The 27,377-nt window shown below is 39.3% G+C and overlaps 1 protein-coding gene across 6 annotated transcripts in view; it reads right to left on the reverse strand.

Moving 5' to 3' along the window:
* Positions 1 to 27,377, reverse strand: part of LOC134533879 (protein roadkill) — a 283,593-nt gene that overhangs the window by 18,020 nt on the left and 238,196 nt on the right. For all 6 annotated transcript variants that reach the window (XM_063371612.1, XM_063371616.1, XM_063371611.1 and 3 more), the window contains 2 exons: positions 6,998 to 7,136; positions 989 to 1,110 (listed from right to left, as the gene is read on the reverse strand). In XM_063371612.1, coding sequence (XP_063227682.1) covers positions 989 to 1,110; positions 6,998 to 7,136 — 261 coding nt within the window. The remainder of the gene's footprint in view (positions 1 to 988; positions 1,111 to 6,997; positions 7,137 to 27,377) is intronic.

The following is a 27,377-nucleotide window of genomic DNA, read 5'->3' on the forward strand; positions in this document are numbered from 1 at the left end:
AAAGAGGGAATTTATATAGTTTAAAACTAATTTATGTTATTTGTAATAATTGTTACTTAATGGGAAAATATTTTTTCCTGGAGTATCGAAAGTATCAAAGTATTGAACTGAAAAAACAATACAGCATCGAGTATCGAAAGTGTGGTATCGTCCCACCTCTATTAAATATCAAACTAAAATTTCATTTAGCTGAACTTAAGTTATTTCTTAGTTTCATTACTATCTTCTTTATGGTTTCAAGGACATGTCTCAGTTTTTGCACATTAATTCAAAGTTATTCACTTCATTCACAGTTTTCTAGCCATCCAAACTCAAAATAGAGACCATGAAAGAGTGAGTGACAATATACAAACACTGCACTCACACCCAATTTTTTTGGCAGCCATCTTAGTTTTCAGTAAAAACACCTACATTTTTTTTTTAAACCATAATCATAAACATCATATTCAAATAAATTTCTACATGAAATAGGTATGTACCAGGCCCAAGATGACTTTTGATAATTAAATTCAAATTTCTATTTTCTTGCAATAAAATGTCACAGTAAGAACTGGACAAGAAAATACATAATGTAAATATAGACTATCAATGCCAGTAACTTACTGAGGGCACAGCCAAGGATGAAGGTATTAGCACAGTTTTGTAATGACACAAGGTCCAAATTTTATATGTTAACTCATTATATATTTTCAGTGGATTATAATAACTAGCTTTTGCTGCTTTAACCAATAGCAATGGTTGGTATTTAATAGAATGATACTGGTATAATCATTAAGGGAGGGGAACAATAACCATATTTTTGAAAAATTTTAGAAGAGCACTGTCAAGATTTCTGGCAACAGCACAATGCACTACATGTGTACAGGCAACCCGGAAGTCACCTTAGAGTAGTCCAAAATAACATTTCAAATGACTTTGTAGAAATTTTAAACACAGTCTGTAAATCATATTGTTTTTACGATTTTAACAATATGTGTTTGTAACTTACCATTTCAGTTTATCGTTTGAACCAGCAGAAAAGGTGGACGACTTCAAAACTTCGCCCATTTCTTCTCTGCAAAAACTGAAGTTGTTGATTGTCCACATGTAACTGAATTTCACCACTTTTACCTGGAAAGGGGTAATGAATATATGTTATCAACTTGAATTTTTTTTTTATCTAAATTAGTTCTTAAGTTAGCGAGTGCACATATGGCATTTATGACAACCACGAAAGCACAGCCTAAAGAAATTCTACATGTACAGCTGCCTCAAATACAGAAAGTACTCTGCTACATAAGACTACCCAGGAGCACAACTCAATGTATTATTATTTTTGGAATTCAAAATTTCCAGCATGGTTACATTAGAAGTACAAATGAATGTGTTTGTAACTTATGTGAAAAGATGCTTTAGGGTATTTGAAAAACACTTTTACAGGAAACTTAGAACATATTCCCAGTCCACTTTCATGAAAAAAATCTTCAGACTATGCAGGATGCCTACTTTCCAGACATTTGGCTTATTAAACATTTTAAGGCAGTAAACATGCCATAAATTGGCAGTTTTCACACTGCTATTACTTAAAACCTTTTAAATAGATACATACGAACCACTAGAGATGTGAGTGGGAAAATTTTCAGAGGAATATTTTTCATTGAGAAATTTTTTTGGAATATAACCATATATTTTTATGGGAAATTTTCCTTCTTTTTCACTACCAACATAGATTTACATAATTAAAGTTAATAATTTATTTTCTGCAGATTGGTAGGTACTGTTAAAACAATAATTCTTTCATTCCTATCAGTTGGTAGAGGGTACCATGGGTCCTACCAAAAACCAAAATCTCTAATGTTAAGTGAGCCATTACATTGTAAAGAAAGACAAAATCTATGTTTTATTTGGTTCTGTTTTTACAAAATAGTTGATAAAAATTAATTGTTTGTTTCTGTGAAATTATAACTCAATTTTTTTTTTTTTTTTTTAAACTGTTTTGCAGAACTTTTCCAGTAAATTACCAAAAAATTTCCTCAAAAATACTTTTCTGGTTAACTAACATCTCTACGAACCCCCAAAGGAGTGTTTACTGATCTTAGTTGCAGTTTCCAAAGATAAAATTATAGGGTCACCGCTTAGTGTCTCACAGGCACACATTACGTTGAAAAGACAGCACCCAGCTCACCGCCTTGCAACTGGAAGCTACTGGGCACTTGTGCATGCCAGCGTTGTCTTTAGCACTTCCTTGCATTCAACAACTACAGCTAGGCAGGTCTCGTTAAATACTTCCACACAAATTTTATGTTTAGAAGCTAAACTAAGATTTTTAAACTTGTTTGATATTTTGTGGTCTCGCGTATTTAAGGTATATTAATACTGTGTGCAATTAAAAATTATAACCATTATAACAACAAAGTTAGTTCTGAAAAAGTTTTAAAGAAATTTAATGCAGATTTGAAAAAATTACTAATAAAGAATACTTTTAGGCATTAACTATTTCTAAATTGGTTCACAAACTGTGTCATGAAGATAGATGTGTGTTGAAATTATTTATTGCAAAAAAAAAATTTTGTTGTTAATTTGTAAGTAGTTAACTTTCTTATCTGAAAACTATTTTATATATATATATATATATATATATATATATATATATATATATATATATATATATATATATATATATATATATATATATATATATATATATAAATCTCGTGTCACAATGTTTGTCCTCAATGGACTCCTAAACCACTTAACCGATTATAATAAAATTCGCACACCATGTGCAGTTCGATCCAACTTGAGAGATAGGATAGTTTAAATCTCAAATTATAGTCGCAATTTTAATTTATTGCGATTTATAAAAGCGAAATACCACTCACTGACTCACTCATCACGAGATCTCTAAAACTATAAACCCAATTGACTTGAAATTTAGCATAATTATTCATTTTGTGATGTAGACGCTCACTAAGAACGGATTCTGCGGAAATCCAATCCCAAGGGGAGTTTCGGAGGGGGGAGGGGGGGGGTAATATATCAAAATTTCCATTTTTTGGTAGGAAATCACCATGGCAACGGCTGTTGCTTTGTTGATGCTTCATTCGTCTCTATGACAACGACTATTTCATTGTTAGTGCAGTCCTCATCACCGTTGAAATTTAGCTGGTATCTAAATATCAAAAATTACCCTTTTTTTTTCAAGTATTTATATTTTACAGACTTGAAACTTCACAGTAATGTTCCTTATGTTACGCAGGATGACATTTTCCGAAAATTAGATCCCATGGGTGGTTAAAACAAGGCAACAGGATTTTGCATTGTTCATGCCTTCTGCGTCTCCATGGCAACGGGCATCGCGCGGCAGTGGCGTACCCACAAGGAGGGGCAAGTATAATGAGCGGCGCAAGCGTGATCTGCCTGTAGACTGCCGTAGCGAAGTACGGGTACATCAGTTGTACGTTGCGTGCATGAGTCGGGAAACCATCGGTGCTATTCATTTTCTCTCCGGTACATTATACAGCATTGTAATAAATTTTCACTGATTTTTTTATTATTTACCATTACTGTAAATGGGTGATGTGGCTTAATTTTTTTCCATTAGTATAGCCGTGCGAAGCCGGGTCGGGCAGCTAGTATATATATATATATATATATATATATATAAAATAGTAAATGTGTGAATTACAATATAAAGAAAGTTATTCCTTTATTATTTCTCTTCATGCAGCCATTTTGAATGAACTAAAAGGCGTAAATTACTTTATACAAAAAGTGGGTGGTCATAAAATATAGTAATATTATAGATTCAATCATAATTTGTAATAGTAAGACTGAAATACACATCAACAATCAAGTGACAAGCAAAATAAAAGTTTTATTTATTTCAAAATTTCTTAAATTTTTTTGAATACCAAATTTTTTTGCTACTGAGACTGGTTCTGTGTGGTAGTATATATATGTTTAGGAGTCAAGAAGTACTTTGCTAATTAAGTTTGTTGGCTTTTACTGCAAACTAATAGTTTCTCTGCTTCTGAGCTTTACCTGTGTATAGTAATAAACTACTACTAAGAGAATAAAATGGTTTTATCTAGAGTCTACTAGGGGTGACCTCGTAAATAATTGGTTCATTTATTTAGTAGCAATCATGCGAGTAACATTTTCTTTTAACAGAAAGCAATGCAATTCACAAAGAACAGGATCTTTTTTCTGAATAGCCTCATCACTTGTTTCATGTTATCTTAAACATACTTCAAGTATTTATATTCTATTACTTTTATGTAAGTTTAGTCATAACATTTTGGTAAATTATAGTTATTTTCCAGGACTAACACAGAATAAATTTAGTGTTTAATTTATGCAGACTTTAGTGGGCATTCGACCAAAACTGGTTGACAGCCATTAATACATGCCATAACCAACAGGAGTATATGCAGAAATTCATTTAGTGGTTGGGTTGGGGGGGGGGGGGGGGGGGGGGGAGAGGAGAACTTCATTTCTGCTGTTTGCTTTCAAATTATTTATCACCACATGATAAACATACGGAATGGAAAATCCCTCAAATATTTTCAGTGAAAACAATGAATTCGTGAGTGCAGCAATGCTACTCTTAAAAAGAAATATAATTAACATCCTATACTATTTAACAAACAACTCTTGCATGTGTTCATGCACCAAGCGCGACTCCAGAGAGGGAGTGGTGGGGCAATAACCCTCCCGAGCCCAATTTTTTTTTATATTTTTATATTTTTTTTTATTTTAGGGTATATAGCCTATGTGTTTACTTAAATACTTCATTCATGGGTTAAACTTTTCTTTCATCAAAAGTTACATGGAACTATTTAGGTTCCCTATTCGAGAACATGAATTTCTTAATATTGTGAGGTCAATCTCAAGACTTATTTAATGGCATGCTGTAGCCCCTCCCGAAAAATCTTCCAGAATCTGTCCCTGGTGTGTTCTGGCTTTCTCAAGAACGACTCAAAATATTTCGATTCAATTTACAGAACAGCTAGCTGTTTGAGAAGGCAGAACAATCATATACATCACCCCAGTTGAAGGAAAAAAAATTGTTTTGATCATACTTTTTTTTAATATATTAAAATACACACAATAGCAAAAATACCATGCCATAGAGATATGAATGTCATAGTATAACACCTTACCATTAATATCATTAAACTGTTGTATTAACATGAAAAAAGTTTAACTACTCGTGATTGAATTTCCATAATCGAGATATTAAATGCTAGTGTGTATGTGTGTGTGTGTATATATCTATAACGGAGGGCAGTGCCCGCGCCCAACGACCCATCGCATATTTGCCATGAAGGAGAAGAGGAAGGAGGGGAGGAACCAGGAAGAGGGTAGAAGGGGGAAGGGGGAAGAGGGGAAGCGCGAGGGCGCCGCTCCGCGCATGCCGGCAGGTCACCAGGGGGGGTCAAGGCCTCGCGTGTCCCGTCCCTCGGCTTCGACCGCGCCGGGCTCCATGACGTCACGAAGCGATCTGCGCCAGCCTCCACCGCTAATACATTTAAACTAAAGCACGTCCGCTGCACGTGAGTGTTTACGTGTTTAACACCAGCGTTCTTAAAAGTTTACAGACGTGTCCACCTCAATTTTGTCACGGCCCACAGTTTTACGGTCCACGTTTGACAAAAAAAAACACTTAAAACTCGGATGCCCCGAGGTATTCCAGATCGTGTCCGGTTTGATGGAAACTACGTACAGAACAAGAGCCGAAAAGCGCGGGAGAGGAGCCAGAGCAGTGACGTCACGCGCAGCCACGCCGCCAGTTCAACGACACTCGCACCCAGGTGCCTCCCCTCCAACGCCGCGATATATTTAGATAAAGGGTCAGCACCGCGGCCAATGCGACCCGTCGCCGCGCGGAGGAAGAAGTGATGGGGGAGGGGGGGGGGGGGTTAGGGGAAGGAAGGGCGCGCGAGTTCGGGCAAACAGCAGGTCGATGCCCCGGAGCGTAACAGACGACGTCGGGAGGGAAGAAGTGAGTAGAGGGGATGTGGGGGAGAAGGGGGGGGGGCGTCCCGTTAAGCCGGCTGCCCCGCGCCGCCACGCTGCACTGTGCGCGGAGGCATTGCCCCGGGCGTCGATAACCGGCGCCTGCGCCAGCCGCCTCCGCTAAATAGGCCCGCTCAAGGACCGGAGCCAACTCAAGCTGGATCAAGTTGCACTCCACTTTCTTTACTCCAGACAAAATCTTGATCACACCATTTCATAGTGCGCACGACTATGCAATGTAAACACCAGTGTCTGGGTGACGGCAGACTGACTGGAGTTATGACTTTCCCCAGGATCTCAAGTTAATTCCCCGACTTTTCCCTGCCCATACCCACTCGCCTGACTTTCCAGAAGGTGGACACCCTCAGTTGGGTTTTCTAGGGGAAACGCAATTAACGATCGTCCCCAGGCTGTTCTGGTGAGGGAAGGTAGGGAGGTGAAAGCACCGTAGACCGCGCGCCCAAGCCTCAGTCCATCACAGAACGGCTTATTCGCCAAAATATATTTTTAAAATCGCGTGTCGTGGCGGACGCGGCCCGTACGTTGCAGAGGTCATAAACATATCGTGTAGTTTCGTTTTTCCGAGTTTAAATTCAGTTAATGTTTTTTTTTTCATTTCACTTCTAGTGTTTTTCAATATGTTCTGCGTTAAATTAACTACGTTGCATTAAAAAATTTCAACAACCTGTTTAAGTTATCATTTCAACACAAACGTGTTTGTTACGATTTACGCAGGAGAATACGATATCCCTGGCAGTTCAACGCTCCCTCCCGTGACCGACAGGAAATGATATGAACAGCATCAATGTCAAACCAGCATGGGTAATATGATAAATCTTACAAAATTTAAGAATTAATTTAAATGGGTTATTTACAAAAAAGTTTGTTGCGAACATTTTTTTGCACGTGCTGTTAATTGCCTACGTTAATATTCTATGTAAGTGAAATTATTACTACGGCCGGTGTGACACCGAGCGGTCGCAGTGTGACAGTGTACCTGCGTGTAGCACCAGTTCTCCGCGACGGGCATGTTGACCTCGGGCGGAGGCGGGCTGGGCACCCGCGACACGGCCATGCTGGAGTGGTTGGAGCTGACCCGCCCCGACTGCGGCGCACAATCGCTCACCACCGGCAACCTGCAAGCACAGTCAACCTCTCAGGGTTCCGCACAGTTACAACACGTAGAGTACAAATTAATATACATTTGCAATTTAGGTCCCGTGGGTGCTTTCAAGAACCTGGACTGGGGATTTCACGCCTGAAGATTATCATGAAAACAAGCGTTTTTAGCCATTTTCACTCTCATAAAAAAATCCGCACTCAGCGTAGTGTTAAACGCATTTCGTAAACGTGGTTTGTTCCGAAGCTCTGCACGCCTTTCAGGCACGCCTTCTCGGCTCGCCGCGTGCCAGCGAAGTCGTCAGCTCGTCGGGTCGTCAGAGACTGCTCGGCTACGAGCAACCATCCCAGCATCTGCCTGCAGTCACTTCGGGGAAACTCCTGGGGTTCCTCCCCAGGTCCACTGCGATTCCAGTGCCTTCGCCATTGCGCCATTTCGCTCCGTGTTAGTGTTGTTTCATTGCAATCACACTAGACTTAAAACTGTCCGGAAAGCCTGATGGTCCGGCACCACCTTCGAATGTATGGACTTCAGCCAAGCGAACTTAACCTTAAAACTAACATGTTTTAGGGTCGAAAAGCTCTTTTACAGTTCGCACTTAAGTGGGAGTCGGAAGCTGAGAGGGTCCATAAATAGTCGAGATCGCCCAATTTGATCATCGCGCTTCAGCCGTCGGTGTGTTACCTACGTCTGGTGGGCGCGGCCCGTCTGCAAGGCCTCACCTCCAGTTATGGCGCGTGTTTGCGTTGAAATGTTCATCCTTATGTTCTCCTGTTGAACAATATTTGTAGCCGAACACCATCTTGCAGACGGATTTGCTCTACAACTTAGCGCTTATCGATAAAGGGATGCACCATCCGTTGGTCGGGCATTGTTGGTAATCCGGCACCAGCAAAGTCACAAACGTGCGGGACTATCGTATGTTCACTGTATAATCATTTGGTATTACTTTCACTCTAGATATATTCTACACGTTATAAGTTCTTTGTAACAATACGCAATTAAAACTTATGCCAGGCTAAACGAGCCATTGTTATTTTTTGGGCACCGGACAAGCATTCTTCTTTACTTATACTTTCACATTTTTGGGAATATTTTTTAATGAAGATCCATTATTTGACGAGAAAAAGGGGGGGGGGGGGGATTACGCCCATCACTAACAGCCGGTGTTACACACACACTGTTGCAAACAAGCCTGCTCAGTGTAATCACGATAACTCGTTTTGACTCGCCGCTAGCTCTGCTCCAGTGAGTAAAGTTGAAAACTGGTCTACTTCAGTCGTTACAAACCAGTTTGCCATCTCTGCATTTTCAACGGTCGTAGGTCTCAAACTAAGTATGGATTTGTTATTTCAGTTAAATTTAAACAAATGCAATAACAGCCAATAAAACAGTGAGAAGGAAACGATTATAATCTAGCACAAAACCTATTGTGAGCGAGTAAATTAAAAACGCGTTCAAGTTACGTATTTCACCGACGAGAAGCTAGTAAAATCGATCAATGCAATTCAGACTTTGCAGGCTTATTTTTATATTTGTTTTCATCTCTTTGTTTATTCCTTCCAACAAACGTCAAAATGACGTCAAGCAATCTGAATACGGAAATGAAAACTAAAAAAAAAAAAATCAAATTAATAGTGCTTGGAAACTGTTAAAACTGCTCCAAAATTATTTATAATTAGTTATAAAGATTTTTAATCAAATTAAACTGATCTGCAGTAATTTTGAGATTCATATTGAGTGTGTGGACCTAACCGTTGAATACACGCTGTTTTAAACACCATAAAAAATTAAAACAACTAACACACTGCAATTTAAGTAAGTTATATAACATGTACTTCCCGTCACTATTTTCCTGATACGTGTGTCTCACCGTTGTTTCTATGAAGCTATCCGTGTTACGTGAACTTACGAGCAAGGATTTAGTTAAGTGTTCAGTTTTGGTCTACTATAAACTCGAAACACATACTTCATCGGTGCAACCCGATCCAATTAATCGGCCATACTAACTTAACAGCTTTTGCGCTGACATCAATCCTTTCGAAATCGACATTTAAAAAAATTCCTACTCGCTGAGCTCCATGTTGACAGAAGTGCCAAAATCAAACCTGTCAATATATTTATGTTTGCGTAACAGAAAGAACACATGTTGCAATAATCTCACTTGAGTCAATAAAAGTAAAAGTTAATGGCAGGATTAATTTTGAAACATGAAATAATTTACTATAGTATACAGAAAAAAAAATGTCAGCTAGTTTTTCAGTACTCGCCAGACATGTGTAAACCTGTAACCTCGGTAACGAACAAATTCACGTGTTCTCATGTTTCAAATAAACTTGTAATACGAAATTCGAACACGAAATTTAACGTTAATTTTTTTTTAAATAATTAAGCGCGTGATAAATATACGAAAAGCATACAATTTAGGGAAAAACTGTAAAAAATTTTCCCGTCTTGTTTAACAAGATGGTACTATTGATCTCTCAGGGCTAGCCAAACAGGAGTACCGAAAACGTCGCATGAACATGCCTAAAGCTCGCGCGCATCGGGGGGATGTACTAAGTGTATTGGTGTGCCAAAGTAAACTTTACGGTAGTGAAACTATGCTGGAATACATTTTGAAAAATTTATACTCATAACAAGATATAATCGCTACTTCAAAAATACCTATAATTTATTAGCCAGGAAAATTGTGTTGGAACAAACATGGCGCAAATATATTTTAACATTTTGTTGGTTCTGTGTCTAAAACATTTCGAACGTGCCGCTATGTTTTATGTATTTTTCAAACAAATTTGCAGTCTAATAGACAAATCAAAACAAAATTAACCTGAATAATTTTTTAAAACATATATATTGTGTCATTATTTATGATTAAGACTGCAAAATATAACGAAGTATTAAAGGACAATTGTACTATTATAAAGTTTATTTTGGCACACCAATACGCTTAGTACATTTCCAGACATTCGCGAAATTTAAAACATAAGAATTAATAAAAAACCAAAGCTCCGAGATAAATATTTCGCTAACAGAAAATGAAAAATATATATAAACCACACACTATTAAATTCAATACGGAACAAATTCAGGAATCGTGGGACTAATGAATTCAATTCTCATAGCAATATTTCGTAACAAACTTAGAAGCTGATTCGTAACCGTCGTGAAATGGTGAAATTTGGATAAGGAAATTATAGTGTATTAATTTAATCTGATTCGGACATCTGTTTTAGTAAATTTTATTGGTATTGTGAATAGAGAGTGAAAAAGAAAAGTTATTTGTATCCAGTTTTTAAAACAAAGTTTAAAATAAGCATTATAATCCGTTCGAATTTCTTTAAATCAACCAGGTGTGCGGAAAAGGCGACATAATAGTGCAATATATAACTGTCACAATTATCAAAGCTCGAGTAATGCGAAATCGTGATATTTTCCCCCTGAAAACAGACGTGCGAGTGCTTAAAACATTTTTTTTTCATTCTATAAGGTTTTCGATGTAAAACTATCAAAGAAATGCCAGTACATAATAAAACTATTTTATGATCAATATGATATACATAAAGTTTTGAATAAAATAATATTAACTGGCTTTTGTGATACCGCTGCTTATGAACCATGCAGTAGGTACCTATATCCAAGAGGTAATGAATATTGTTAATAGTTTAAGAATTTCAAAAAAACCCAACATTTAACAATATTTCTAGATATTAAGTGTTATTTTCTTTAATTAGCAAATATATTCTTACCAAAAATGTTGGAAATATTGCAACATAAACAGCTGAATTAATTTGTTAATGTTCAGTTTGATAGTTAAAATACACAAAGCAAGGAAGATTAAAATAAATACAATTTTGTTACATTGTTTCATTGAGAAACATTCGTATTACAATATGATAGCTTATTTTTACTGTAAAAAACTAATAAACACTAAATTACATAGATTTATTTTATGGATTTTATCCCAATTCTAAATAATTATCCTTTTGGAACTAAATAATTATCTTTTTGGAAGTTAGCAAAATATAGTAAAATATGACATATACTAAATACATTAATAGGTTTTAAATGTACTTACGATTTTGTACATGTTGATAATATGGTTATCAGATTTTATGCAGATGAAATTAATACAATGTATTAATCAGAAAATCTTTTGAAATATATTTATCACGTCTCACATGTTCATTAACTTTATTCGTAAAAAGGTAAATTATATGTAAAGTTCTTCTACAGTCTTAGTATATCTCGTACCTTAACTCTTCAGCTAAACAGATGTAAATACTCATATTATATATGATCAATGAAAATAAGGAATTTTCTTATTATTATAATTATTGCAAGAATAAGGACAATTCTTTAAAATGTCACTGATCATAGAAGTTTGAATACTGACATGAAACAAACTTGTGGTAATACCTTCTTATTCGTAATGATTGAGATTGATCCTTTGAAAGATGGGAAAATAAAGCGCCTAGTTTTTCGTTCATTTGAATACGCAGCACGTGTCAGTTTACCTGGTAACATGTTTAAAATCAGAGCTTTATAACTGGAGAAAGGTATTATGAAGGGCTTGGGTGTAAACCATGGTAACTAAAATTTTTACCAAAATTGAGTTATTGTACTTACGTAATAGTAGAATTTTGGTGCAAAGAGTTTCCTTAAATTCCAACAGATGGCAGCACTATGCTCATTTCAATATAGTGTGTAAGTGCAGTCTGATTCACGTAAATTATGGTGTGTGACAATAATAGCAGCTAAGCGAGGTCGCCCGTTATTAGAACGGAATTATATTCAATTTAGTTGTGAATTAAAAAAATTCCAGGTAATTACATTATAATACACAGAACTGTACAAATGTATGCTTGTTACAAACAAACAAACAAAATTTACAAACGAACAATTCAGCATCGATAAATGCTAACCTTCCACATTAACTAACAGAACAATTGCTGGAAGAAAAAGTTGCTGCAAATTCACTAATTATGTCAATTTCAATGTGTTCACTGTTTAGTCTTAGTATGAAGTCCGTTGCGATTTGTTCTCACGCCACGATCGCATCCAAAGAGTATGCGAGGCAGCTCACCCATAGAGATAGAGGCTAATTACGACAGAAACATAGTATTCTGCACATGCGCTCTTCACTGGCTACCGATTAGCCGATTAAAGTCAGAATCTCATGTAATTGTTCATATTTCGAATGCTAACAGACCCGTAACTGTTCTCTTAATTACTATACGGAAATTGTGAAGGTAATACGACGCGGTGTATATATTTTTTTAACTAGTCACGAACTTTTTATTATAATAGCGTATTAGAACTCTGATAAGAATCAACTAAATTCATAAGCCACGATCTGTTAAGACAGGTAATCGGCAAATATATATTTTAATGTCGAACCACAAATTTATTTAAGTGCAGATTGTGTACACATTCTATATCAATATTTGTTCAAAGAAATTTCTGAATGCCATTAAAAATCCAACTAAACTTTCTGGTAAATGAACGGTTGAACAATCGCCGAACACCTAGGTGAATGAAAACTATAACACCTGGAAAATTAAGTTTGTTTACGAAGTTCCCGGAAAGTATTGGTTTCCGCACGCCTACACGCTGATTTCACACTGTTTGAATTAAAACTACAAAAAATAATAAATTGTTTAATTGTTGGGTGGTTTCCTTATCAGTACATTTATTACCAAGTTATGATACTTCCACCGACGCCGACGTTAAATTTAACTTTTACTCAAACACAAATTGTGTTAGTTAGTGTAGTTTATTTTATGTTCGTGCGAAAACTGACGCGGTAAATAGTCGAAATTAATTTAATAACAATCATTATGTACTTATATAAGTATAAAATACATTTTTCCATCGACATTATATTTTAAAACTATGATTAAATAACCGATACAACTACGCTGTCGATAAATTATTCTTAAACAAATGCTAAAAATCTTAGGACAGTGAAAAAATCACCATTCGTGCGCAACCATTTTGCAATCTCGTTCTCTGATCACCGTGCAGCTCATTTCTGACTGCTTGGCAATGTAGTTTTAAATCACCGGCAATAAGCGAGAATCAAATTAAACTGGCAACCAACCACACGAACTTGGCAGCCATGTGCAGTGGCGGATCCACACAATTATTTGAATGAGTTTGTAAAATGTAACCGTCTTAAGAGCCAAAAACGTATCTTATGTACCTCCAAATTACACAAGTATTTAAAACGTTTAAGTGTAGCTAATTTAACGGAATGCTGTTCACTTGAGCCGAGGGGTTAAGAGCGCACAACCCTGAAAGCCGGGCATGGGAAGCACAGAGGAGTTAGAAGTAGAGGGGAGTAGTGGTAGGAGGGAGGCGGGAGAACAGGTCAACGCCTCGTCAGCTGTGGGAGGGGCGGAAGTGGGGGGGGGGGGGGGAGTGACCGCGCACGGCCCCGCTACACCTGCCGCACGGCGCGGCACTGACCACGGATGCCCCCCCCCCCTCCTTTTTTTTGGGGCCAAAACCCAAATCATAGACCATTAATCCTCTGCATTCGGCTTCCAGGAACCATCTAAAAGAAAGGGTCGTTGCGTCTCACTGCGACGTACGCATCATGCTCAGTTATTGAGTGAATGAATGAATGAATGAATGAATGAATGAATGAATGAATGAATGAATGAATGAATGAGTTCTAGAGAAGGGGCCCGTAAGTCTGACAGCTTTACCATAGAATTTTTTGAATAAATCACAGTGCTTTCTGTTTGTGTACGCACATTAATTTCTATATTTAATCACCAAAGAGGACATTTGACTTTGTTGTACCATGGTGTACCTAAACAACCATTCTTGAGAAAAACGGAACAGTGCACTAAAGCTTAACCAATGTCCATACGAGTAGTCCACAGCGAGATCAGAGATGTTTGAGATGGTGAAGATGTGAGATGAATCAGCGACGGAATGCATCGGTGATGAAAGAAACCGACTGGCTCACGTTGTGCGCGATTACGTCATTCAAACACCGTGCCTTCCTCCTTTTTACTCTTCTCTGTGTATCTTTCCTGATGGCAACGATTTATGAAAAACTTAAGGCTCTGTTTCACAGACGCCGACTTGTTATTTCGTTTTCTTGTCATTACTTTTAACGACAAGAAAAATTCTGTACATTTATTCCGATAGCGCTCTTGCATTCGATGTTGGCTCACAGTTTCTTTCTCCAGATATTTACTAAACGTTACTTACGAAATTCAAAGTGTCGCGCTGTATGTATAACTGTTGGAAATATTTGTGACGGAACAGAAAATAAAATGGAGTTTAAAAATTAGTAATTAAATTTATATATATATATATATATATATATATATATATATATATATATATGAGCTAGTCTTTCAGAATTTGCCAGAGATTTGTAACATCTAACCTCGGTTACGAACAAATTCATGTGTTCTCATACTGCAAATACACTTACAATACGAAACTCGGACACGAAATTTAACTCCAGAATTCTTGAAAATAATACCGAGCGTGATAAAAACACAAAAATTGTGTTTTCAACTACATTTCTGGGCGCGAATCATACGTACTTTCCGCACCTGCCGCTAGAATTCGCTGCCGCGGAGCAGCTACGTCGACTAGCGAATAATTCGATTTAAACAGAGAAATTTTAAACTATTTAATTAAACGGCTCCGATAAAAGCCCAAAAAGACTTAAAAATTCTAAACCCCGGCTTTAGACCACATTTTCGACCAAGAATTTTATTAAAATACTTTATCTTGTTAAATTTCATGAAACATTTAAAACTATAAAGTTTCCCTTTGGCTTTGTGAACTTTTGTTTGCGCCATCAGCCACAGATGGCAGCACCTTGGTTACACATGAGACTTCCGTTTCCATTCACGAAATGACTCGTAACAAATACCGCATACCAAGAGCTAAGAGGTTACGCATCAAAAAGGAAGGGTAAATAAAACGAACATGGCGTGTGACGCTTCAATTAAGCACGAGCGCATATCAGCGCACGCGAAGGCCGGAGGGAGGATGTACCATGGAGCAACACGGCGCGGCGGGCAGAGGCAGAGAACAGTTATCGAGCAGTTCACCCTTCCTGCACCCAGGGCGCCACCTCCGCACACCCGTACTCCGCGTCCGTCCTCCCCTGCGGCGCCAATTACCCACGAGAAACATGCCCCGCTAGCTTGGATCAAGTCACTTTTGCCATCTTTCATAATATTTAACATAAAGCACCAATAACATTTTTGAAGGTTCTTTTATCGGCTATAGTATGTAACATCAGCGCGTTCAATTATTCACGTAATTAAAGTTACACTAGACCATGAGTGTTGACGTAAACCAGGTCCAAAACTAGGTCCTGTGGTTTATCGAGCCGAGAAATGAAATTGATGGCTAATTTTTTTTTAAAAAACATCGTAGCTACCTGCTTGGATTCGTCTTTAAATATACACCAAACAAAACGAAATGAAGTTGGGAGTCACTCATAACTATTAGTTTCATACGATTTTTATGCAACAATTGGCTGCGATTATGGCAAGTTAAAGCTCTGGCCAACGCCCACGTTGGTTATCTCATTTTCTTGTGACTCATATTAAGAGATTTTCTTTTCAATTTATTTCTGAAATCTTGCCTGTTGGGTCACAAATATATCACCAAATATTTACAAAATGTATTTTTTCAAGCTGTAAAAGATTGCGCAAGTGATCAAAAATATGAATGGCGTGATTTTTTTTTTCCACGACTAAATAACATTTTGTACATATATGTTGAGAAAATATATGACGAAACACAGAGAACTATCGTTAAAAATTGACGAAAATTGCTCTTGAACGACAGAAATAACCAACCTAGGTGTGAGACGGAATCGTAAGTTCTAAACGTTTTAACTATCGCGCATTTGATTAGGACACGAAACGTCGTGTTAAAATGATGGTGCCTACGTAAAAATCTTTTAATTTCCTCTCAGCCAGCATGATCAGCATGAGGCTGTAGACCCCCCCCCCCCCCCTCCCCACAAACCTACTCTGAAAGGAAATGCACGCTGGGAAGTGCACAACGCGGATGCAACACTTGGGCGCACGTAAAAGAGTATTGCAGGGCTTCAGGAAAACACCGCGCGATTTGAAAACTGCAAGATATCCGACTGGCGTCTTCGTTTGCGAAAAGTTTTTTTTTAACGATACGCTTAGGGCGAATGAGTTATGTTCCCAGATGTCAGTTCTTCAAGGGGTGAAAATAGTTGAAAAGCGGGGTTTTCGGAATAATTGAAAGCACTGAAGAGACTTGATTCCTCCGCCACATGACGACACCGCCGAGGTGCGTCACCGCCGCGAGCGTGGTAGGCCGCTGCGCTGGTGCGACGCGAACATTGTAACTACATTTTTAACTCAAATAATCACGAAAACAAAAACTTTAAAGGTTGTAATTAAGAATGAAGCGCATTAAAATTGAAAATTTAGTTCCCAAATACTAGATACCTACTAATTTTTCGACGACTTAATAATCATTTTCGCGAACACATTATTTATTCAAGTGTTGCTTGCCCTCTGACGTCATGGATTCGTGCCGCAGTTTAGCGATACCACGGAAAATAACGAAACGCATATCGCAAGGTGGTCCGTACTCATAAAATGCGGCACGTGTTTCGTTATCGCGTGAAGAACAACGCAAGTTTCCGCTGGTGTTCGTAATCAGCCCGCAGGCTCACTCGCCCTTCCGCACGACGGACTTGGTCTCCACGCGAAGCACGATCACATGGCTGCCGGGTGAAGACGATCGTTTTCCCCAGCTCACGGTCGGCATCGTGGAAGCAGCTTTAAATATACCCGTGAAGTGCCTGTGTTTAACGACAGAGGTGATTCATGCTTACTGCAATCAGACGTGTAAAAGCAGCATTTCCCGCAATGTTCTGCGCTCGGGCGAGGGGAAGAAAAAAAAGTGACTTAAACCTTTGAATATATATATACTGTATAGAAGTCGCGAGTGGATAGGATTTACTCTACGTTTTTCAGAAGCGTATGATGAGCAGCTTGGGAACTTCACCGCTGCAGTGCGCTGCCGTAACGCCCTGTATCGTCTTAGTTGTTATTTACTCGTTAGAGCGCAGCTCTGTCCCCCGCTGTCATTCCCCGCACCCCCCACCTATCATTCACTGCAGCTCAAGTTCATTCAACGGGAGGGGGAAGGGGTGTTTGAAGAGTTCTACACTTGTCCGCTAGGGACCACCACAAGTCGATGCCCTAGAGATGGTGGCGATTGCGGCGGTGAATTAACCAACTACCTCAAAACCGTATTAGAAATTTTAACCTGGGCTGGCGACTTCTATACAGTATATATATTCAAAGCTTAAACTACGTCACAGAATGCAGTCACTGGCGAGATACCTTCATAATAACGCCTCGCCGAACTCTCACGTCTAACTCACTAGTTCACTAATGAGCTTAAAAACATTTAGTGGTGTGACCGTACCCGTTTTTTGACATGGAATTGTTCAGAAAACTATGGACTAATAAGCTATATTTTATTTTTCTAATTGTTATTTTTCAAGCTGAAAGGATAACTCCATCTTAAAACCAAGTTAAATAAAAAAAAATCATAACGATCACTTGTGCAGGCCCACTACGTGTAGATTATGAATCCGGGTAAGAATGCCCTATAGGGTTGAATGTCAATGTAGTGTTAGTAGTACAAAATAACGCTTTAGCTGGCCTGTAGAGTCATTCCTGTTATTTGACAGGTTTTTTTTTTGCTACACTGTGGCCTTACCTTCTATATTTTTTTTTTTCCCCTTTCAAGTACTCATTTTCTAGTTAACTGAAAATCATACGCGAAGTTTGTAGAATTCCCGCGATACGAGGGCGACCGGCAGGAGTGGGGAGGTTGGGAGGGGCGGCGGGAAGACGGACAGTTAGCGTCACCGCGCGGGGGCAGGGTTCAACGCACGCGGCCGGGTTGAGGCACGCTGGACCGCGGTTCAACGCACCGCGCCGACTCCTCTCCCGGGAGTGGGTGGAGGGGGGGGGGGAGCGAGGGGAGGAGGGGGGAACGCCCGAACCCGACCGTTCTGCAAGGGTTGCCGCCGGCCCCCTTCGCCCGCTTCCCGGGTTTCACCCGCGCGCTTTCCAGTGCTGCCAACACACCGAGCTCATCGGCCTGCTCTTGCTCTATCACATTCGCTTCCAGAGAGCGCTCTTTATTGCTTTTACATTCGCCACGGTCATCCATTCATGAATTAAATACTTTTATTTCCAAAGAACTAGGCTATCCAACCATTTACAAGTATTCTTCTCTGGTAACATACTATAGCTTTGAACATCCTTCACGCGTAAATTGCTTACGGTTTGGGGGAGGGAGAGAGAGAGAGAGAGAGAGAGAGAGAGAGAGAGAGAGAGAGAGAGAGAGAGAGAGAGAGAGAGAGAGAGAGAGAGAGAGAGAGAGAGGTGTTTGGAAGAGATTTTTTTGGGAATATGTTTCTAGCACATCACAAACGAGAGTTTCTGAAAGACCATGGTAAAACGAAATAAGAATTTACTGTAAAATTAACGTCAATAAATCAGATAAAGTCTCACACGCTATGCTGTTTCTTTTTCTTGTAGTTGATATTCGAAAGCTGTTACCTGTAAATTATCTGGCAATTAATGTTTCACCAAACGTTTTCTACTCATATTTATTAAATGTTATCTAATAGCGGTGGAAAAAGTGCAACAAGTCTTCTTGATATGATCACTTGCGTGACATTATATAGCTCGAAAATAACGTTCAGTAAATATCTGGCGAGATAATTTGTGACCTAACACCACATGCAAGAGCACTATAGGTAAAAAAAAAAATACTGCAGTAATATCCCTCATTGTTAGAATGACAAAAATTAAGTAACTTTATGTATCAGACCCGGGCTTAACTTGTCGCGCTGAAGGTCTTTAAAACAATCACGGGTTAGGTAAATCCGAAATTCCATTTACACAAATGCTTGGTCAAAACGTGTATGTTTGTAATCGATAGTTTCCCATATTAAGATAATAAATTTTACTCCATTTGCTAAAGGCCTCGGTGAAAAATTATTACTTCTCGTATTTTATAAACGTCAGGTGGAATTTTCTTGCAATGCCTACTTAGGATTCCGCTATTTATGAAACTGTTAATCGGTTCCAACACTACGATCTGGTAATTTAAAGCGGTGTTAAAGCTAAAAGAATCAAATAATATAAATATAAAAACGAGATAAACACATTTTGTGCCTATGTACATATGCGAAGTCAAACAGTCAACACTTTTTGCTACAGGCGCCCAATCCACTTTCAAAGTTTGAAGTTTTACGAAAAATTGATTAATTTACTACTAGTACATATTCATGTTTACATCAACGTACGCATATATATATATATATATATATATATATATATACACACGAGTTCTGGCAAAACCGGGACAGATCATTGGTGGGGGGGAGGGAGGGGAAGGGGGAATAAGAGGCAATTTTTCTCACTCCCACCAAACAAGAAGTTTAAAAAATGTGTTAGTTATTTTTTGTATGCAATCATTACTCCTAAAACTTGTACGTATATGAAAAGTTATTTAATAAATTGGCTGCGAATGGAAGCTATATGTTTACGACATGAAATGGTCAGCGAGGAATATATTTATTGGCTCTTGGCGTTCGATCAGTCAGGGACAAAGATACACAACCTCCGACTACGTGGGTGTTACTACAGTGTTCTCACTACAAATAATTTTTTTAAAGAAAAATTTTGAAGTCAGTGTTACTACAGTGTTTACACTACATATAAATTTTTTAAAGAAAAAAATCTTAGTCAAATTATCATTATATTTATTGTACAAAGTTTAAAATTTAAAAAAAAAAATTGCAAGTGAATGATTATGCGACACTGCTTTACTACAACGATAAATGAATGTACTAATATATATCCACTTTGTAAAATAGTTGCTCCTCCCTACCCTGAAACCTGGATCCGCCGCTGGGCAAAGCATGCATCTGCAGCGACTGTTGAAATAATTACGCAACACGAAAATATTGGTAGGAAGTTGAGCGGGGAGAAGGGAACAGAGATGACTTTCCCCAGGAGCTCATGTCTGCAGGTGAAACCTGGCCGCCGCTGTGGCCGCTCCAACTGTGGCGCCGCGGACGAACAAGGCTCGCTCCGCCATGTTGGAAAGTGCCGGGGCGCGGGCGTGAAAACAGGTCAAAAACTTCCTCCCGAGTGCAGTTTCTCTGAGGCAAGTCTCGCAGAAGTGAAAGCCGCCAGCTCCCTTGGCCGGCGTCGAAACTTTTTTGCAACCGAGATGTTACCAAGTGAAAGTCGCCCCGCTGCCTAGACTACTCCAGGCGTGCGATCCTAGACTTCTTAGGTAATCAGCTCGATAGGCACAATCACCTCGCTATACTGTGCACCACATATCTACGAGCCTGGCCGCCACAAGGAAAAGACGTGTCGCTGTCTAACTCAGCACCACACCTGATTGCGAGGTCGGAGTGTGTGAAAACAGGCCTCTGATACACCACCACAGTCTCCAGCATAATAGTAGAACACTTTCACAGCGGGGGATATTTCCCGTGACGCTCTCTGTCAAGTAATTCACCACGAATACCTGCGCAGAGTCATTTCGGAAATCCATGGAAATAGAAATAAGCCCTTAGCTATGGTAGACCTCCAATTGTCTTCAGGCAAAGTTAGTATATCGACATGGAATAACTGGCTCGTAAAAAAATATAGCAGTCTCCACTCATTGCACAGAAGTATGCGCCACGATTCGTCATGATGGCTCATAACAGAAGACTGGCTCACAAGGACTGAGCACTCACCGCGCATGAGCCGAGTCACTATACACAGACACAGATACACACCGAGATATTATATATGTATATATATGTTGATAAAAAAATAAGATACCCCCCAGCAAGCGTGTTTATAACTTAACAGCGATACTGCTGAGTCGATGAAACGATCATAATACCTACATGACATTGCAACATCAAGCAGATTACTATGCAACCCACACACCTACAATGCCAGTTATGTTTGAGCTCGCTTGAATTAATAGTTTTCAAATGTTTAAGGTAGGGTTTTTGTGTACATTTCTGAGCTAGTGTTATTCCAAATAACGACTTACGCCCATATTACAAGGACTTAATGATGAGCTTCTTACTAGAGCCTGTTGACACTGTGGACTAGTGAGTTAAGGTTGGTTCGCCAATAGAACGACGAACAACATGTTCCTAGGTGGACGAAGTTGGCGCGCTCTTTCGGTTGGGAAATCTCATCAGTGACGTGTACTTCCGAATTCCGATGCAGTTACGTGTTTGATATTTCATGACAAACACTGAAAACAAAAGGGTGAGTCTGATGAAATACCTATTGTAAACGAAAATTCGCGTAATTTTTTTACATCCACGGTTTTTAAAGTTCTACTGGCAGATCGCAAGCCGATGTTTGAGACATGCGCTCCGAGTATACAAGAATCGGTGGTCTACGTCGCTGATCCAAGGAACTGCTTCTGCTACCTACGACTAAAAATTAAATTTTTTTGGATTAACAGAATTTGGTCTGTGTGTATGTTGGTAAAAGAAAGTCACTCAAACTTGTGACTTACGACTGTCTGCCATTTTAATAATTGGAATATATTTCGATTATGTACGCATGTCACGAACAGAACAAAATATAGTATTTCACTATTTTAAAATCTAAATTTCTCTTTTAAAAAATAGTACAGTTTATATTTAAAATTTCATTTAAATAGCAAACATTTTAAATTTATAAAACTATTTTCATGTCAGCTGAACAATGTGTTTCACATTATCTCAACATACATTAGAGCATAACATACGCAAGAAATAACACGTGGTTTCAAGATAAAGAAAACTACTCGTCATTCATATATTTTATTGTAGAAATATTAAAACAGCACAAAAAACAGCAGCGTATGCTTAAAATCTGATATCACATGTCCACACAGTTAGCTGGACCCTGCAATACAACAATCTGAGTTTAGCTCTTTACCGTCTAAGCTGCGCCACTTGCTATTTGGTTTGCAACAAAGCAATATATGGCATCACTCGTCGTTCCCTCCAAAACATAAATTATTATAAAAATGGGTCAGCGAGAATCAAGCAACGTCACATGAAAATATTTTCCACATTAAATCAAAATCTGGCCATACCAGAACGTATTTTTAAAATCCTGAACAAAGGAGCATGCCCTCAAAAGCTGTATGACACATATTATTGTAGAGCCAATTCTATAAATCGCACTTGGGCTACAACGTGGTTTCTGTAATATGACTTCCCCCCCCCCCCCCCAACCCAAATCCGCTAACTCGGTAGCTTAGCGGCTAGACGATCCACGGTATACGTTGGCGACATGATAAAAAAGTTGTCATGAGATGGCAGGAGGTGGTCAGAGACAATTCGTGTCTACTCTCGAGATCAACTGTTACCTGGTGGTTTAACTGAAAGTGGTATAAATGAAAGCAGTAAAACCGGCCCCTAACGACGGTACAGCAACGTCATGGAGCGTGGTAACCGTGGGAGAGTACAAAAAGAAGCTAAACTAAACCGTCGAAACTACAAATATAAACATACTGAGAATTTGTTGAAACAGCTTCTGAAAATGAACATTCACAACAGTTTAGAATCCATAGTATGTTACGACTGAAAAAATAAAGTGAGCTACTCTTTTAGTACTCGACCGAGATGTGCAACATGTAACCTCGGTGACGATCAAATTCGTGTTTTCTCGTATTGCAAATACGCTTATAAACGAAACTCAAGACACAAAAATTTAACTTCGAATTCTTAAAAAAAATAATGCAGAGCGTGATAAATATATGCAAATTGTCCATAAGCAGCAAGCCAAGGAAACGACTTCTGTAGCGTCGCAAGGGTGACATCACTGGTTTGGTTCGCTCATTTGCAGTGGGAACTAGTTTCGAGTGACATACTTCACGAAGTGAGCGACTATCTCTCTGACGACGCGTGGTGGCAGCAGCCCCGACACTTCTATCAACACCGCGCCGGCTCGGTATCACGGTGTACCCACATCAGGGCGACTTGGGAAGCGAAATGACCGCAGGGTTTGGGGTGGTAGCTATGGAATATCTCCCAGTTCAATGGGGAGTCTAAAAACTACTTATTTTTATGTCTTCAATTATTATTAGCATTGGGGTAATTGGGGAGGGGGTAATAGCCCCCAATGCCCCTCCCAAAGAAACGCCACAGTATCAAATTGGCTCTGAGCCCACTTCAGACTTCAAAGGTCCCGAAGTCTTAACAGTAGAAGAAATATTGAATTAGGACTTCACGAATTGTCTTTTTTTCCCTACCTACCTTAACCCAAAAGCACTGGGTATAGGGAAGACTGAGTACGCATCAGGCAGAAACTTACGCAGAAGCCTACATGCCTTTATCATGCGGGGTTTCGGCCATGTAGGAAGTGTAGCATTCATCGTGTATTGGCCATTCGTGGCAGCGATTTAAGTCATGTCTCATCGTAACTCCAGACAAAATGGCGGTGTATTTTCGTACAGCGCATCTTTGAATTTTTAGAATAATATGTTAAGTAGACCTGATGTAAAGCCGCGCTATTGAAATATATATTGCTGTGCTTAGCTACAGCTGTCTATAGGTAAAACACTGCTCATCATACATGCCCCTCTGTGTGGATACGCAACTGCCACGCCTCTAACGAAAAAAAAACTAAATAAAATGTCCATGATCAACTAGTGGAACAAAAAATAGTCGTTATAACCAAGATAAACAATAATAGAAACCAAAAACGCCGTATTGGATTCAATCGTTTTAAGAGCATTCAAATTCACATTTATTTATCAACTAGCTAAAGTACCTAGCGTTGCCCGGGCTTAACCCCCCTAGGGAGCTGATTTTCGGAAAACCACGCTCTCAGTTGATGATTGTGTAATGTAAGGAATGCCACTGCCGAGTTTCAAACGTGTAGGACATAAACTTGAAAAACGGGAAAAATTTTAATCTTGAACGCCCCCGCAACACCCATTCCCTTCTTAGCTGGTGCCTGTGTAGCAAAATGAATATACGTGCCAAATATCAGGACTTTAGGTTCAGCAATTGCAAAAGTTACGTTTTGTTACCTCCCCACAGGAACTGTAAATTTTTCCTATTCCAGAACCTATAATAACTATATACCAAATTTCATGAAAATCCTTTCAGCCGTTAAGGAGCAAAGTGGTAACAAAACACACACAAAAATACTTTCGTATTTATAATATTTGGATATATGGTTTTAATATATATTGCTCCGTGGTAATTATTCTTACATCTAAAGTTTATTTTTTCTGTATTATTATTATGATTTTCTTTATTCATCACATGTCACATTATGTAATTTTATCCCATAGAATATAACATTTTGACAATTTAAAAAAAATAGTATTGATTGATGCGAGTCTGGTCCTCAGATTCTGGCCATCACTGCTCTAGCTAACGGGGGGAAACACTGGGCACAGCTCCGAAGGAGCCAGTACACAGGACCAAGAGGTTTGTCCGGGACGTCTGGTCCATCGGGGGCGATGAACGGAGCGCAGACGTGATGTACCGGGGGAGGGGGGGGACACCGGCTCACGGTAACGTCCGCCACGGTTCCCACTTGCCGCCGAGGCGCCCGGATGGCCTCGGTAGGAGGCGGGTGATGTGCTCGCCAGCCTCACGACAGCCGAAATATGAAAGGTAGATGTGTGTGTGTGTGTGTTGGGAGAAGGAGGATGGGGGGAAGGGGGGGAGGTGATAGAAGAGAAAACAAGCATGGCGTCTTTAGTGAAGTGGCCTTCTAGCCCGCGCGGTCGTGTCGGCTACAGGACCTAGCGCCTCGTCCGCCATCTTGAGCTATTGCATTTTAGTTTTAATGCAAATTCCTACTAATGTTTCACTGTAAAAAGGGTTTTGTTGCAAATTTGTCTCGCCAGATGCATGCATGATGCACGTTAAGTAATATTTGTAAAAAAAAAAAAAAAAAAAAAAAAAAGTATGAATATTCAAAACTAAAAATCTTGAATTTAATAATTGCTTTATAGTCATTTGCTAGGACGTCCTTTTTCCCGTAACATCTAGTCGAGGATGTCCCGGCCGCGTAACCCGAGGATACGTGAATCTTAATCTCCCACGCCACACCGGGTTTGCCGGTGGAGGTGAAGGTTTGGCGAGCTCCTGCGTCGCGGCCGGTAAGGGCACGACGCGGCGGGCGTCACGTGGCAGGCCGGCCGAGTGAAGAGGCGGCGGTAACCTTGCCGCGCGCGAGGGGACACGTGCGCTCCCCTCCCCTCCTGCCCCCACCCTAGCCCCCTAGCCCCCTATCCCCTCCCCGCCGGCGCAAGGCCCCGGGCCCCCACCCTCCTGCCGCGCGCTCGTCGCTCGTCTCGGGAGGAACACACCTGAACAACCGAGCATTCCGTTTCCGAGGACCTGTCACACTGTCACATTTTCGCTTCCAAAACTTGTTTTTCCTAACCTAAGTTAAAACTAAGGGCCGGTTGCACCATTGAAGATCGCTGGTCGATCCGAGATCATACGAGGTAATGAACCAGGATCGACACACAAACGGATTGCACCATTCGAGTTCACCTTCTGACATAGGATTGAGGTGAACCTCTGTTTGAACCACCGAAATTGATGGTTCAGAGCATTTGGATCCGAGATCTTGTGTATTTTTCGTTGGTTTGTTGTGTTTTGTAGTCGTGTTCGCATAGATACTGGTTTGTTTACAATTGATATTTTACACGAAATTTAGGCCGATATATTTTTAGGTATGCCCGAAGTACTGTAATTGTAATCATAATGTTATTTAAAAAATTATGCCAATTCTTGCCAAGATTCTTCCTTCTGCTTACAAAACACGCCATCAGTTCTCTTACACTCTAAAATATCGTCTTTCTTGCAATAAATCGACAAGGATGATTTTTTCTTTTTCAGATAAAAAACCTTTTTTAGGTACTGAAATTTTCTTTTCCATCGTCATGTGTACCCGCGTGTACCCTTGTCAACTCACAACCGACCACAAGTTTGTAATCAACAAACAAAAAATAGGCTTGTATATAAATATCACGATGCCAACATTTACAGCAAGAACTTCAAACATACTAAAGAAAATTCTCTGTGACTAGACGGAATTCAGTAGCCAATAGAAAACTTGCTTTCATTTTACAATCGATATTTACCAACCTAAACCTAGATCGTGAGATCGAATGTCTGAACTCGTTAAGTTCACTTTGGTGCAACACATATACACTGGATCTCAGATTCGACCTGAGATCACACTGAAACAAAGATCTTACGATCTCGGATCCGAACAGTTATTGGTGCAACCGGCCCTAAGTAAGGGAGGGGTCTAGGTAGGGAAGACTAAGTGCGTCTCAGGGCAAGCCCTATAAGCTCTAAACATGCGGGTTTTTAACCATGCAGAAAAGGTCACGTGCATCATGTGCTAGTAGGGGATTGGCCAGCCATGGCAGACGTTTTCGCCATGACTAACTCCCCTCACTCTTAATTCTAGACTAAAACTAGATAAGTTCCTTCCAATACGTTGAGTCAAATAAAGTTGAGGGGTTTTGACGTCACTAGCGCAGCCATGTTTATTTGATAAGTTGCATGACTTTCAGTTCATCAAATATTTCGCATAGAGGACGGGTTCTAAAATATATTACACGTTGAAATGACTAGCGAACATTGAAATTACATTCGTTTCCGTGAGCACATGGGCGATTAAAAAAGGATATAAAATATAAATAACTAAATTATGTTTCTAAATATCACTGAACATTTATTTCATTGTGAAACGAATATTATTGTGATTTAAATTTATAAATAATTTAAAAAAAATTAAAATGCACTAATATAATAAGTTCAAAAATTCTATCCAGAACTGTGATGCAATAGAGAAATATGGAAGATACTTTTCGTCCAATACTATCTCTACAACTATATTGTCAAATATATTGGAGACAAAGGTGACGGGGCCTTCTAAATCGACAACTTAGCAGGATAAGTTCTCTCATATTTCTGCACCTCCAGGGACTTAGTCACGTCCGTGGGCGACTCACCCCTCTCTTCCGGGATTTAAAAGAACGGAAGAAAGAAGAACAAGATTATAGCAACATAGCTACATAAGGTTACAGAAAGATTATTTTTGGAATGATTACTGTAACTCTTAGTAGGCTAAAACAACGTGTTTCCTCCCCATTATAGTCCGACATGCCTTATGCACAGAAGCAACCAGAA

Source organism: Bacillus rossius, chromosome 7, assembly GCF_032445375.1.
Source record: "Bacillus rossius redtenbacheri isolate Brsri chromosome 7, Brsri_v3, whole genome shotgun sequence".
Classification (NCBI taxonomy): domain Eukaryota; kingdom Metazoa; phylum Arthropoda; class Insecta; order Phasmatodea; family Bacillidae; genus Bacillus; species Bacillus rossius.